The sequence below is a fragment of the Pipistrellus hanaki genome (assembly GCF_964339955.1).
Source record: "Pipistrellus hanaki genome assembly, chromosome: 16".
Classification (NCBI taxonomy): Eukaryota; Metazoa; Chordata; class Mammalia; order Chiroptera; family Vespertilionidae; genus Pipistrellus; species Pipistrellus hanaki.
Window position 1 is genome coordinate 11,860,876 of NC_140518.1, and position 12,146 is coordinate 11,873,021.

Genomic DNA, 12,146 nt, shown 5'->3' on the forward strand with positions numbered 1-12,146 from the left:
TCCTGGGGGAAAATTAGGTGGATCTTGGGCTTAGGAAATTTCCTTTTTATATTTTTAAGAGCAGGACCTAAATGAAGAAGAGTTTTGCATTTACTTCAACTCAGTAACTCAAAAACAGAGCTAGGGGGAAGAGAGCCTCATTTACAGATGAAAAAAAACAGAGGAGGAAAAAAAAAAAAAACAAGAAAAAGAGAAGCAAAGGCAAGTTTCATGGTTCAGTCACTGTATTAGGATGGAGTGCAGGCACGATGGTGATGCGCGGGGGGTTATCCATCCAGTCACTGGCGTGCCTCTTCAGAGATGCCCCAAGCCAGGGTGAATGAACTTGGCTCCAGTAGACACGTGCATGGTAGAAACAAAGGAAGAAAACTTGGCTCCAGCATGAATATCTGGGTCCTCCACTACAGCATCCTCTCTTGCCAGTAGCTCTAAAGGTTTCCACAGAGAGAACAACTGAAGGATCTGAGATTCCCTTCTGCCCGGCCCGAGAGCGTCTCCCGCCTCCCAAGAGCTGGCTGGCAGTGAGCGGCAGGCGGTCCTGGACAGGAGGTCCTTGAGGCCTCTCCCTTCCCAATCAACAGCACAGTCATGCCTGCTCTCCCTGTGACAATGGGCTCTGCTCCAGAGCCCCCCAGGTCCCAATGTCTACCGGCTCCTGGGAACCTGTTGGCTGGAAGAAGACAAGAAAGAAGGGTACATTTTTTAGTTAAGCAACCCAAGTTTTTGGTTGCAGGTTCTCAGCATCCACGAATTCCTCTATAGGACATCCATGGGCATAGACACTACCCTCGAGGGCCCAGAGGATTCGTTTTTGTTTCATTGTTTTCTTGTGTGTGTGTTTTTTTTAATTTTTAAAAAAATATATTTTATTGATTTTTCACAGAGAAGAAGAGAGAGGGATAGAGAGTTAGAAACATCGATGAGAGAGAATCATCGACCAGCTGCCTCTTGCACACCCCCTACTGGGGATGTGCCCGCAACCAAGTTACATGCCCTTGACAGGAATCGAACCTGGGACCTTACAGTCCACAGGCTGATGCTCTATCCACTGAGCCAAACCGGTTTTGGCTGTTTTATTGTTATTAGTTTCATTTTTATTTACTGTTATCAGTTTTCTTTTCCCCTGGGACTGACTCACCAGACGGGGAGATTTAGTCAGACACGCTGTGCGCTCACTGCCCGGTGCTCCCGCTCCTTCGCCGACGGCCAGCACAATCCGGGTGCTGGGCACAAAGCTCCAGGAGCGGCCCAAGGCAGGCTTAAGCTTCCCGCTGTCCCTGTCTCGGGTCATGTGGTTGGTCACCTGCGGCGGAAAGAATCAAAGACGTACAGATCCATAATGCTCGCAGAGAGGACACCTGTTCTGACGCCTTCGTTTTACAGATGGGAACGCTGAGGCCTGGCATGGAGACACTCCTTCCTCAGGACTCCATAACTTAGCCACACAGGTCCTGAACCAGACCCCAGGCTCCTGGCTTGCGCACAGCTCTTTCCACTGAACCACAACGCCTCAAGCTCGACTCCAACCAAGGGGATGGGGTATGCGTCTGGGAACAAGCAGTGCTGCCTGCACTCTCCTGAAGGGAGGCCCGTGGTGGTCTTGAGCCCACTACCCGCAACCCCAACCCAGCAGACAGGCATCCTGAGACGTGTCCAATCAGCCCTTTGTGTCAGGGCGTGCATCTCTGTGTATGGGAGGGGAGGAGTTTTGGAATGAAGGAAGGCCCTGGCCAGCAGCTGGCAGCTGGGGAAGGGAGGCCCCAGCCAGCAACCGGAAGGCCCCCATCAGCCCTGATCGCCCGCCAGGCCTGGGGTCCCTATCTGTGCATGAATTTCGTGCACCGGGCCTCTAGTATAGTCATAAAGCCTCAAATATTTACTACCTGACCTTTAATAGAAAAGGTTTGCTGGCCTCTGTAACATAGGTATTAAACAAGATAACATGTGACTGCTAAAAATGGCATTCTTGCCCTGCCAGTGTGGCTCAGTGGCTGAGTATCGAACTATGAACCAGGAGGTCAGGGTTCGATTTCCAGTCAGGGCACATGCTCAGAGCACCTTTCTGAGGTGATAGAAATGGATATTCTGTCTCTTGCTTGCAGTCTAGACAGGAAACAAGGCTGTTAGTCAAACTTGAAACAAGAAGAAAGTTACTTTATGAGAATTTACTTAACTTCAAGAAAAAAATAAAAATAAAAACAAGACTACCTCTGATCCCTTAGCTGTTTATCGGTGGGTCCCCTCAGGGCCCAGTGCCCTAGATGACCCAGGGAGGTTGGGCTGTGACCCTTTCCTAAAGGGCCATTTTGGGGGTCCAGAAGCTGCCGTATATGGGCAATAAAGAAACTGCCATTTGAGGGAAATAAATTTCTAGCTACAGCTAGAAATCAGGTTCATCTTCCCTCTTGGGGAAGCCCAGGGGTCAGATTTAGGACAAGCACGCTGGCCCAGCGCCCTCCCTCACCACCACCGCCACGCCGAGGTCCCGGGCCAGGGTCTTCAGCTCCAAGGCCAGCTGCATCATCAAGGCCAAGCCTAGAGGAGAAGCAGAGCGGGAGGGAGAGGGCATGAGGGACTGGGCTGGCCGGAGACTGGACTCCAGAGCTGGGGGACAAGGTCACATCTCTGACCCTGGGCTCTGCCACACACATCACTCACCTTCCCTCTGCTGACCTCCCAGAAGTGGGGAGACCACGGCGGTGACAGAGTCCACAATGACCGCCTTCACGGTTCCTGAGGAATCGCTCACCTAAGGGGTTTGGGGGGAAGCAGGTGTCGCAAACCACTTGGCCTCTAGGGGGCGCCCATTACAACACAAGCTCGATTCTAATTCTAATACAAACTGGGAAAAGCCCAACTGGTGTGGCTCAGTGATGGAGCAACCACCCCATGAACCAGGAGGTCACGGTTGATCCTGTCAGGGCACATGCAGGTTTGCAGGGAACCAACCCAAATGCCATTCCAAACCCCTCTTGCTTGTTAACGGAACTGCAGATGTCGTCAGGTACTGGACACAGATCTGACATCAGGGAAGGTGGGCCCAACCCCTGGTCTAAGACATACGTATAACTGTTTAGGCCAATTAGATGTAAGGCGAAATGGGCAGTCTGCTAGTGGGTTTTGGAGAAAGGTTTTCTTCTCTGATAAAAGGGGAAGAAGTACAAAAAAAGAGGCATCTGCTTTCACTGCCCTGAATGTGGATGTGATGTTTAAAATATGAGGCTTAGCCTGGCCAGCGTGGCCCAGTAATTGAGCATTGACCTATGAACCAGGAAGTCACGGTTTGATTCCCAGTCAGGGCCCATGCCCAGGGTTTTGGGCATGATCCCCAGTGTGGGGTGTGTAGGAGGCAACCAATCAATGATTCTCATCATTGATATTTTTATATCTCTCTCCCTCTCCCTTCCTCTCTGAAATCAATAAAAAAAAAATGTATTTTTATAAATAAAAATAGGAGGCTGAGATCAATAGCAGCCACTTTGCAATCGCAAGGGGGAAAGCGCAAGACGCTCACACACACACCAGCCTAAAGCCCTAATAACGTGGCCCTGCCAACCTCCAGACTCCTGTGAGATAATTAAATGCCCTCCAAGTGTAAGTGTCTGTCAGTCACACTCTATTGCGTGCAGCTGAAAACCGATCCATCGGGGGGGGAATGCGGAGATGAGCATGGCATGCTCCTTGCACTCAAGGGGCTTACTGTTTGGCGGGGAAGATGAGTGTGTACACAACGAGGCTCTCAGGAATGAATGAAGCTCTCAGAACCCCATCCTGGGAGTGGCAAGCCCAGCTGGAGTTGCCAGATTGCACATCTGCATCCCCAGAGAGTCTGCCGTAGGACACCTGCCCCCAAATGGAAGGCACCCGGCCCGCTGGGTGCAGCCGGGAGGAGCGGGACCGGGGACCCACCTGCTGGGCCACGGCACCTCGGAGGTCCTGCAGCACATCCAACATCTGGAAGACGTCAAAGGCACGCACCACCTGGATCCTCCTGAGAGCTCCTGCCTGAAGGGGCGGGAAAGAGAAGGGGGCTCTGGATAAGAGGGGGCGGGGTCTGCCCTAGCCGGTTTGGCTTGGTGGATAGAGCGTGGGCCTGTGGACAGTCAAGGGCATGTACCTTGGTGGTGGGCACATCCCCAGTGGGAGGAGTGCAGGAGGCAGCTGATCAATGTTTCTAACTCTCTCCCTCTCCCTTCCTCTCTGTAAAAAAATCAATGAAGTAGCCGAGGCCGGTTTGGCTCAGTGGTGGAGCGTCGGTCTGCGGACTGAAAGTTCCCAGGTTTGATTCCAGTCAGGGGCATGTACATTGGTTGTGGGCACATCCTCAGTTGGGGGGTATGCAAGAGGCATCTGGTCGATGTTTCTCTCTCATCAACGTTTCTAGCTCTCTATCTCTCTCTCTTCCTCTCTGTCAAAAATCAATAAAAAATATATTATAAAAAAATCTATGAAGTATATTAAAAAAAAAAAGAGGGAGCAGGGTCCAGCAAGACGAAGGGGGATTTTAAGGCTGAGCAGGAAGAGGCATCTGGATACAAGGACTCAGTACGCTTTGTCTAACCGGCCAGTCCTCACGGTGGTGGCTGCTGGGGTGCTGAGCTGCAAAGCTAAGTCAGAGCACAGTGGGGAAGAGTGATAGGACTGATGGATGGTGTCTGCCCTGGGTAAGAAACGGGATAGGAACCCTGACGCTGGTATTTGCCAGCCCTGAATTAAGGTGTGCAAGGAGCTGGGGGGATCGTGTGTGAAGGGCATTCACGTTGGGATGATGCTATAACACAGAGACGGGAAGGATACAGGAAGTATTCTTAGAACAGCAAGTTTCAAAGCCAGCAGGGCTACTCATCCCAATGGCTAACATCCTTATAACATAAGGGATCCTGGGGTCTCTGTGCCACCGCTTTAAAGGGACCCAGCACTCCTGCCCCTTACCTGCTCCTCCTCATCCGGGGTTCTGGCCTGCAGTAGCTGGAGGATGCGAGAGGCTGTCAGCCCGCCATTGGAATCCACGTACAGGACGTTCTGCTGCAGGCCATGGGCCACATTGGCAGCCACACAAAGACACACCTGAGGAGAGACCGGGCACTGGGTGAACTTGAGCCCTCCAAGACTGCCCAGGATGGGAGCTTCCCACCGAATCCATTCAGATCCCAGTGACATCAATGGGTCAAGTTCAAGGCCCAGTCCTCACCACCCATCGTCTCTCTTCCAAGCTCTGAATCACAATCTACTGGCGGAAGCTTCCCTGGGGATCCAGGATCTTATACACCTCCCTCTCCCAGTCCTCTGGCTCTGGCTGTGTGTGTGTGTGTTACCTGGGTTTTGCCGCTGCCTGGGCTGCCGGCGATTTCAGTCACTTCTCCTGTGTAGAGACCCGCGTCGAGCAGTTTGTCTAGGCTGATGGAGAAGAGGAAGGAAGAGCATCAACCCAGGGTACTGGAGAGTAGAGGGAAGTAGCAGCCACGAAGAAAAGCAAGACTCTGGTTCTGTCTGGAGATGCTCTCAGTGTCTCTGGCCAGGAGGTTTCTCTAGGAAGAGTTTCCTTCAGGGAAAGGCGTGGCTAAATGTTCGTCTGTGAGCCCTCCTCATCCTTTCACTCGCAGCTAAAAATCATCTCTCCCGCCAGGCCGGCGTGGCTCAGTGGTTGAGCGTCGACCTATGAACCAGGAGGTCACAGTTTGCTCTAACAACTGAGCGAGGCCAGCCAGAGCTCACCATTTTTACTTTACTCGTTCTGGGAAGCGTGCAGTAGTATCTCAGTGCGCCTTAATTTACATTCCCCTAAGGAACAAAGATGGCGAGCATCCTTCTGTGTGATCATTTGCCACCTGTGTGTCCTCTTTGGCGAAGTGTCTGTTCATGTCTTTTGACCATTTTCCTTTTTCTTTTTAAAATATATTTTATTGATTTTCCACAGAGAGGAAGAGAGAGGGGTAGAGAGTTAGAAACATCGATGAGAGAGAAACATCGACCAGCTGCCTCTTGCACACCCCCTACTGGGGATGAGCCCGCAACCAATGTACATGCCCTTGACCGGAATCGAACCCGGAACCTTCAGTCCTCAGGCCAACGCTCTATCCACTGAGCCAAACCGGTTTTGGCGACCATTTTCCTTTTTCTTTGCTATTTTAAAAAATATATATTTCTTTATTGATTTCAGAGAGGAAGGGAGAAGGAGAGATAGAAACATCAATGATAAGAGAGAACCCATTGATCAGCTGCCTCCCACCCGCCCCCCACTGGGGATCAAGCCCACAACCCAGGCATGTGCCCTTGGTCGGAATTGAACCTGGGACCCTTCAGTCCGCAGGCTGCTGCTCTATCCCCTGGGCCAAGCCGGCTAAGGTCCCATTTTCTAATTGGATTGTTTGTGTTACTGTTGAGGTTTAAGAATTCTTTATGTATTCTAGATGCGAGTCCCTTGTTGAGTGTGTGGCTTTAAAATATTTCCCCCGCTTTATAGATTACCTTTTCATCCTCTTTTGTAGAGGAAGTTTTAAATTTTGAACAGTTTTTCATTTTGACTTTAAAAAAAAATGTATTATCAATTTTTGTATTGCTCATCCTTTCAGATCAAGTCTAAGAACTCTGTGCCTAGTCCTAGTTACCAAAGATTTCCTCCTGTTTTGTTCTAAAAGATGGATAGTTTTAAGTTTCACATTTAAGTCCATGATCCGTTTTCAATTTTAGGTTTATTTATTTATTACCTGTGATGTTCAATAGCTCCAACACCATTTGTTCAAAAGGCTATATTCCTCCTCCACTGGAGTGTTTCTGCATCTTTGTAAAAAATCAGTCGGACACATCTGGGGTCTATTTCTGGGTTCTCTATTCCGCTCCGTTGATCTGTATGTCTATCTCTCTGCCAATATCACATTTGTCTTGATTACTGCAGCTATATAGTAAGCTTTTAACATTTGCTAGAATGGTTCCTCCAACTTTATTCTTCTTTTTCAAAATTGTTTTAGCTGTTCTAGGCCATTGGCTCTTCCATAAAATTATTAGACTAAGCCTATTTCTACAAACAACCTTGCTGGGATTTTGGGTCGGAACTGCATTAAATCTATAGATCATTTTGGGAAGAAATGATATCTTTGCTATGTTCAGTCTCCCAATCCACACATACAATATGTCCCTCTATTTATCTGGGTCCTCTTTGATTTCTTTTATCAGCAATTAAAAAAAATACAATTGATTGACTTTTTAGAGAGAGGGAGGGAGAGGGAGGAAAGGGAGGAAAGAAAGACAGAGAAACATTAATTTGTTGTGCCACTTATTTATGTGGCCACTTATTTATGTTTCAGTATGTGCCCTGACTGAGGATCGAACCCACAACCTTGGTGCCTTGGGATGATGCTCTAATCAACTAAGCCACCTGGCCAGGGCTCACCAGCCATTTTTAATTTTCAGTATACAGATCTTATATCTGGTTTGTTAGATTCAGACCTAAGCATTTCATTTTCTTGGAAGCAATTTTGAATGGTATTGTGTTTTTAATTTCCATTTCCACACGCTCATTTTGAGTATATAGAAATGCAATTGATTTTTATGTGTTACTCTTTTGTCCTGCAACCTTGCTGAATTCACGTATTAATTCTAGGGGTTTTGAATTATTTCCTATTTACTTGTTTTTGTCTGTCTTCCCTATGTGGCCCAGGGCACTCTGGGGCAAGAACTGGCCCTTGTTCAGTATTACATCCAGGCAACACTGGCACAGTGCCTAAAACACAAGAGACCCACAATAAATATTCCCAGAGAAATAGGCTACAGGACATGCCATTTAGTCCTATTATTATTGGCACTCTGGCTGTGGAACTCAAGACACGGCTAATTCCTAATTCTGGGTTCTGTCCTTGAACCACCATGAAACAAATAACTAACCCCCCTCCATGTCCTGCCCACCCTACTGGTTGGATTCTCCTACACCAGAGCCCTTACCAATGCCTCCGTGTCCACAAGCATCCCTTAGCTCACCCTACAATCTCCTTCACCGGTGCCAGTCCTCGGAAACAGTTCCTGAGACCTCCCATGACCCCTCTGTCTATGCCAAGTAGCACCTTAGTAAGCACCCCATCTATTTCAATCCCAGGGACCCCGTGGTTATAACCACAGATCCCTGCCAGTCAAAACAGTGCAGCCCCGTAGCATCTTAGGACAGCTGTCCCTGACTCTGTTTAAAAAGGCATCCAGCCTAAACTGGTTTGGCTCAGTGGATAGAGCATCGGTCTGCGGACTGAGGGGTCCCAGATTCGATTCCGGTCAAGGGCATGTACATTGATTGCCGGCACATCCCCGGTAGGGGCTGGGCAGGAGGCAGCTGGTCGATGTTTCACTATCATCCATGTTTCTAGCTCTCTGCCCCTTTACCTTTCTCTCTGTAAAAAAATCAATAAAATATATTTTAAAAAGCATCCAGGCTCTGCAATTTCTGGATCCCATTCCTCCCACTGAGATCAGAGAACCCCAGTCTCATCACAGCAGTGCTTCTCCAGGTGTGGCCCCCACCTGAGCCTCACCTGCCAGGGCACCCAAGGAGTTTTAAAAAGAGGTAGGTATTGCCCGGCCAGCCCTTCCATCAGCAGCATCACCTGGGAACTGATTAGAAGCACAAACTCTCAGGCCCCACTCAGTAGGAGGTGTGCAGGAGGCAGCTGATTGATGTTTCTCTCTCATCAGTGTTTCTGACTCTATCCCTCTCCCTTCCTCTCTGTGGAAAATCAATAAAATTTTTTTAAAAAATAAAGAAATAATACACTGTGAAGGGCAAGCGCGGTGCCCAGTTCTTGATAAGCACCCAGAGAAAGCCCACCGGGTCCTCCACGCCCAAGGCCTGCCTCCTTCCTAGAGCTTTCCTGAGCCGCTCTGATCTCCCCTGCAGGGCCCCACTGCAGCTGCCGTCCTGCCAGGGTACCACCGGACTGCTCCCCAGATGCTTCCTCGGAGTACGTCGGTTTTATAAGCTCCCTAAGCCCAAAGGCCCAGTGTGCTTCCTGTTACTCACACCCTCCGTGTGCTGCCTCACACATTTCTATTCCTCTGTACTGGGGTCACCTGCTCGTCTTCCTGCCCAGGGACGGGATCCCATACTCCTTTCAGTGCGGGAGCCTCGCCTCACGCGTACACCGATCAACTGCACGTACCTGGCCACCAGGAGGCCCTGATGGGTCACAGATTCAGACCAGCCAGGAGGCGCCAGCACTGTGCTGTGTGTACCTTGCCGAGAGAATGTGTGATGGAAGCAGCCAGGGCCCAGCCAGCCCAAAGGCTTTTGTGATGGTGAGAGTTCATCACATTTCACACCAACAGGCCAGGAAAGAGGTCGGACTCCCTCAGTCAGAGAGCGGCTGCTGTTTGGGGCATGAACCAAGTTCTCGGTCAAGTACCCCAGGGCTTGAGCTCCACTCCACCCCTTGCTCCTCTTCGGCTAAACCCAAGTGGGTTAATAATCCTGAATTCACAGTTTCCCTGAAGAGATTGCATAACCTATATACAATGGCTGGCATACAGTAGGCACTCAATAAATGTTAGTCCTGTATGTTCTTTCTTGTCCTATTCTTTTTCTTTTTTTTTTTTAATATATTTTATTGATTTTTTACAGAGAGGAAGAGATAGGGATAGTTAGAAACATCTATGAGAGAGAAACATAGATCAGCTGCCTCTTGCACCCTCCCCCCCCCCCCCCCACTGGAGATGTGCCCACAACCAAGGCACATGCCCTTGACCAGAATCGAACCCGGGACCCATCAGTCCACAGGCGATGCTCTATCCACTGAGCCAAACCGGTTTCAGCTCTTGTCTTATTCTTAAGTGAACTATGATGTAGGGCCAAAGAAGAGGTGCTCTGATCTGCTGAATAGTAATGAAATACTGACATCTTGTGTTATATGACAGCAATTATCAATCGGGGGCAATTTTGTTCCCCGGGTGTCATCTGGCAATGTCTGGAGACATTTATAAAAATGGATTTTAGCCGAAACCGGCTTGGCTCAGTGGATAGAGCGTCGGCCTTCGGACTGAAAGGTCCCAGGTTCGATTCCAGTCAAGGGCATGTACCTTGGTTGCGGGCACATCCCCAGTAAGGGGTATGCAGGAGGCAGCTGGTCGATGTTTCTCTCTCATTGATGTTTCTAGCTCTCTATCCCTCTCCCTTCCTCTCTGTAAAAACTCAATAAAATGTGTAAAAAAAAAAAAAAAAAAAAAATTAGCCGAAATTGGTTTGGCTCAGTGGTAGAGCGTCGGCCTGTGGACTGAAAGGTCCCAGGTTCGATTCCCGTTAGGGGCGTGTACGTTGGTTGCAGGCACATCCCCGGTGGGGGGTGTGCAGGAGACAGCTGGTCAATGTTTCTCTCTTGTCGACGTTTCTAGCTTTCTATCTCTCTCCCTTCCTCTCTGTAAAAAATCAATAAAATATATTTTTAAAAAATTTTTTAAATAAAAAATAAAAATGGATTTTATAGAGAGGAAGGGAGAAAGAGAAAAAGAGAGAGAGAAAAACAGATGTTAGAGAGAAACGTGGATCAGTGACCTCCCACATGCCCTGACCGGGGATGGAACCTGCAACCTGCTTATGTGCCCTGACAGGGAATAGAACCCACCACCTTTTGGTGTCCAGGAGGGCACTCCAACCAACCCTGCCACACCTGCTAGGCTCTGGAGACGTGTTTGGTTGCACAATTTGGGGAGGAGGGAGGTGCTCCTAGCGCCTAGTGGACAGAGGTGAGGAATTCGGCCAGACATCCTCCAGCTCCCGAGAGGTCCCCCCACCACTAAATAATGATGCACCAAACCCATGTCAGGAGTGTGAGGCTGAGAAACCCTGTTAGAAGGTAAGAGAACGCAGGAGCCCTGACCATCAGTCCCTGCTGCCCTCACCCCTGCTTGCCAATCCCTGCTCCCTAGGCCAAGCATGTCAAACTCAAAGGCTAACGCGGGCCAAATCAACCTAGTGTGCGGCCCGCGGGCCGCGAGTTTGACACGCTTGCTCTGGACTCCAGTGTCAAAAGCCAAGCCGGAAGCATCCACGTGTTGCGGCGTCTCACCTCCTTCCCCGCGGGCACATACACACCTTGCAATGCCCGTGGACAGGATGGCGGTGGAGGTCTTCAGTTCCTCGTAGAGGTCGGCGCCGTTGCAGGGGAAGGCTGAGAACTGGGCCAGCAGCACCCGCCGCAGGGCAACCAAGGCCTGCCGGAAGGGTGGGGGGGGGGGCAACTCAGGGTGGGCAGGGCGCTTCCACCCCGAGGACCCGAGTCCTCTGCAAGGAGCAAGGAGCAGGCGAGGGCAGGGGCACCCCGCGTCCCTTATGGCCCCCCTCCCCTCCTGATGGAACTCTGAGCTCCCTTTGCTCCTGCGGCTCGGGGGCCAGGCATAGAGGCACCCAGGTTCGGAAGGAGCAGACCGTCAGCTCACCTTGTAAGACAAGCCACACGTCCGGGCCACCTCCTCCAGGTCCGCGGAGACCAGAGCCGCCACTGAAACGGAGACACGTGTGGTCGGTGGGCACGAAGGGCGCGGCTCTTACCCATCTGCAAAGTGGGGTGGCCATCCCACCTCGAGGCAGGCTATCTGAGGGAGCCCCGGGAACTCACTCACAGAGCCGCAGGGGTTCCGTCCCGTCGGAGGGGGGCCTGGCTCCCCAGGAGGGTGGGGAGCAGGGGAGGGAGGGCCGGCCCCGCCCCGGGCTGCAGGGCGCGGTGTGCCCAGCTGGGGGCACGCGCCCGCGGTCACCTGTCCTGATCCCGTGGCTCCTCAGCAGCTGGACCATGTCCTGGGTGAGGCCCGGGCACAGCCCGGCCCTGAGCACGCCCATGTTCCCTGGGGCCCGGCGCCCGCCGCTCGCCCCGCGGGCATCCGCAGGGCCCCCTCCAGGCGCCCTTTCCCGGAGCCCGGACGGGTGGTGCCGAGGGGCCGGGTCTCCCGCGCCCGGGGCCCGCCAGCCCGGGCCGCACCGCCTCTTCCGGCTTCCAGGCTCCGGCGCCGGCGGGCAGCGCCACCTGCTGGCCGTGCGGGGCGGATGCGCGCCCTCCCGCGGCCAAACAGGCCCCGCGGATCCACACAGGCTCCTGCACCCGCAAGCCCTGTGCACACTTGGGCATCCACATTCGCCTCTACCCCTTTCCCAAACACGCACGCAGACCTACCTAGGT

The 12,146-nt window shown here is 51.5% G+C and overlaps 1 protein-coding gene across 1 annotated transcript; it reads right to left on the reverse strand.

Annotated features, from left to right (window-relative positions):
• Positions 1-206: 206 nt before the first annotated feature.
• Positions 207-11,964, reverse strand: RAD51D (RAD51 paralog D). Its single transcript, XM_084863760.1, has 10 exons — positions 11,728-11,964; positions 11,410-11,471; positions 11,066-11,184; positions 5,316-5,397; positions 4,933-5,067; positions 3,910-4,005; positions 2,659-2,749; positions 2,465-2,535; positions 1,139-1,303; positions 207-670 (listed from the first exon to the last, which is right to left on the reverse strand). Exons 1-10 carry the CDS (start codon positions 11,807-11,809, stop codon positions 587-589), a joined length of 987 nt encoding a protein of 328 aa, XP_084719886.1. The 5' UTR covers positions 11,810-11,964; the 3' UTR covers positions 207-586.
• Between the last annotated feature and the right edge of the window lie 182 nt (positions 11,965-12,146).

Excerpts from the sequence above, each read along its gene's own strand:
- RAD51D (XM_084863760.1), bottom strand. The coding sequence starts at position 11,809 with ATGGGCGTGCTCAGGGCCGGGCTGTGCCCGGGCCTCACCCAGGACATG. Across the intron at positions 5,068-5,315 it reads CAGGCAGCGGCAAAACCCAG|GTGTGTCTTTGTGTGGCTGC; the intron begins GTAACACACACA and ends GTCTCTCCTCAG. Across the intron at positions 2,750-3,909 it reads GAGGTGCCGTGGCCCAGCAG|GTGAGCGATTCCTCAGGAAC; the intron begins GTGGGTCCCCGG and ends CAAACCCCTTAG.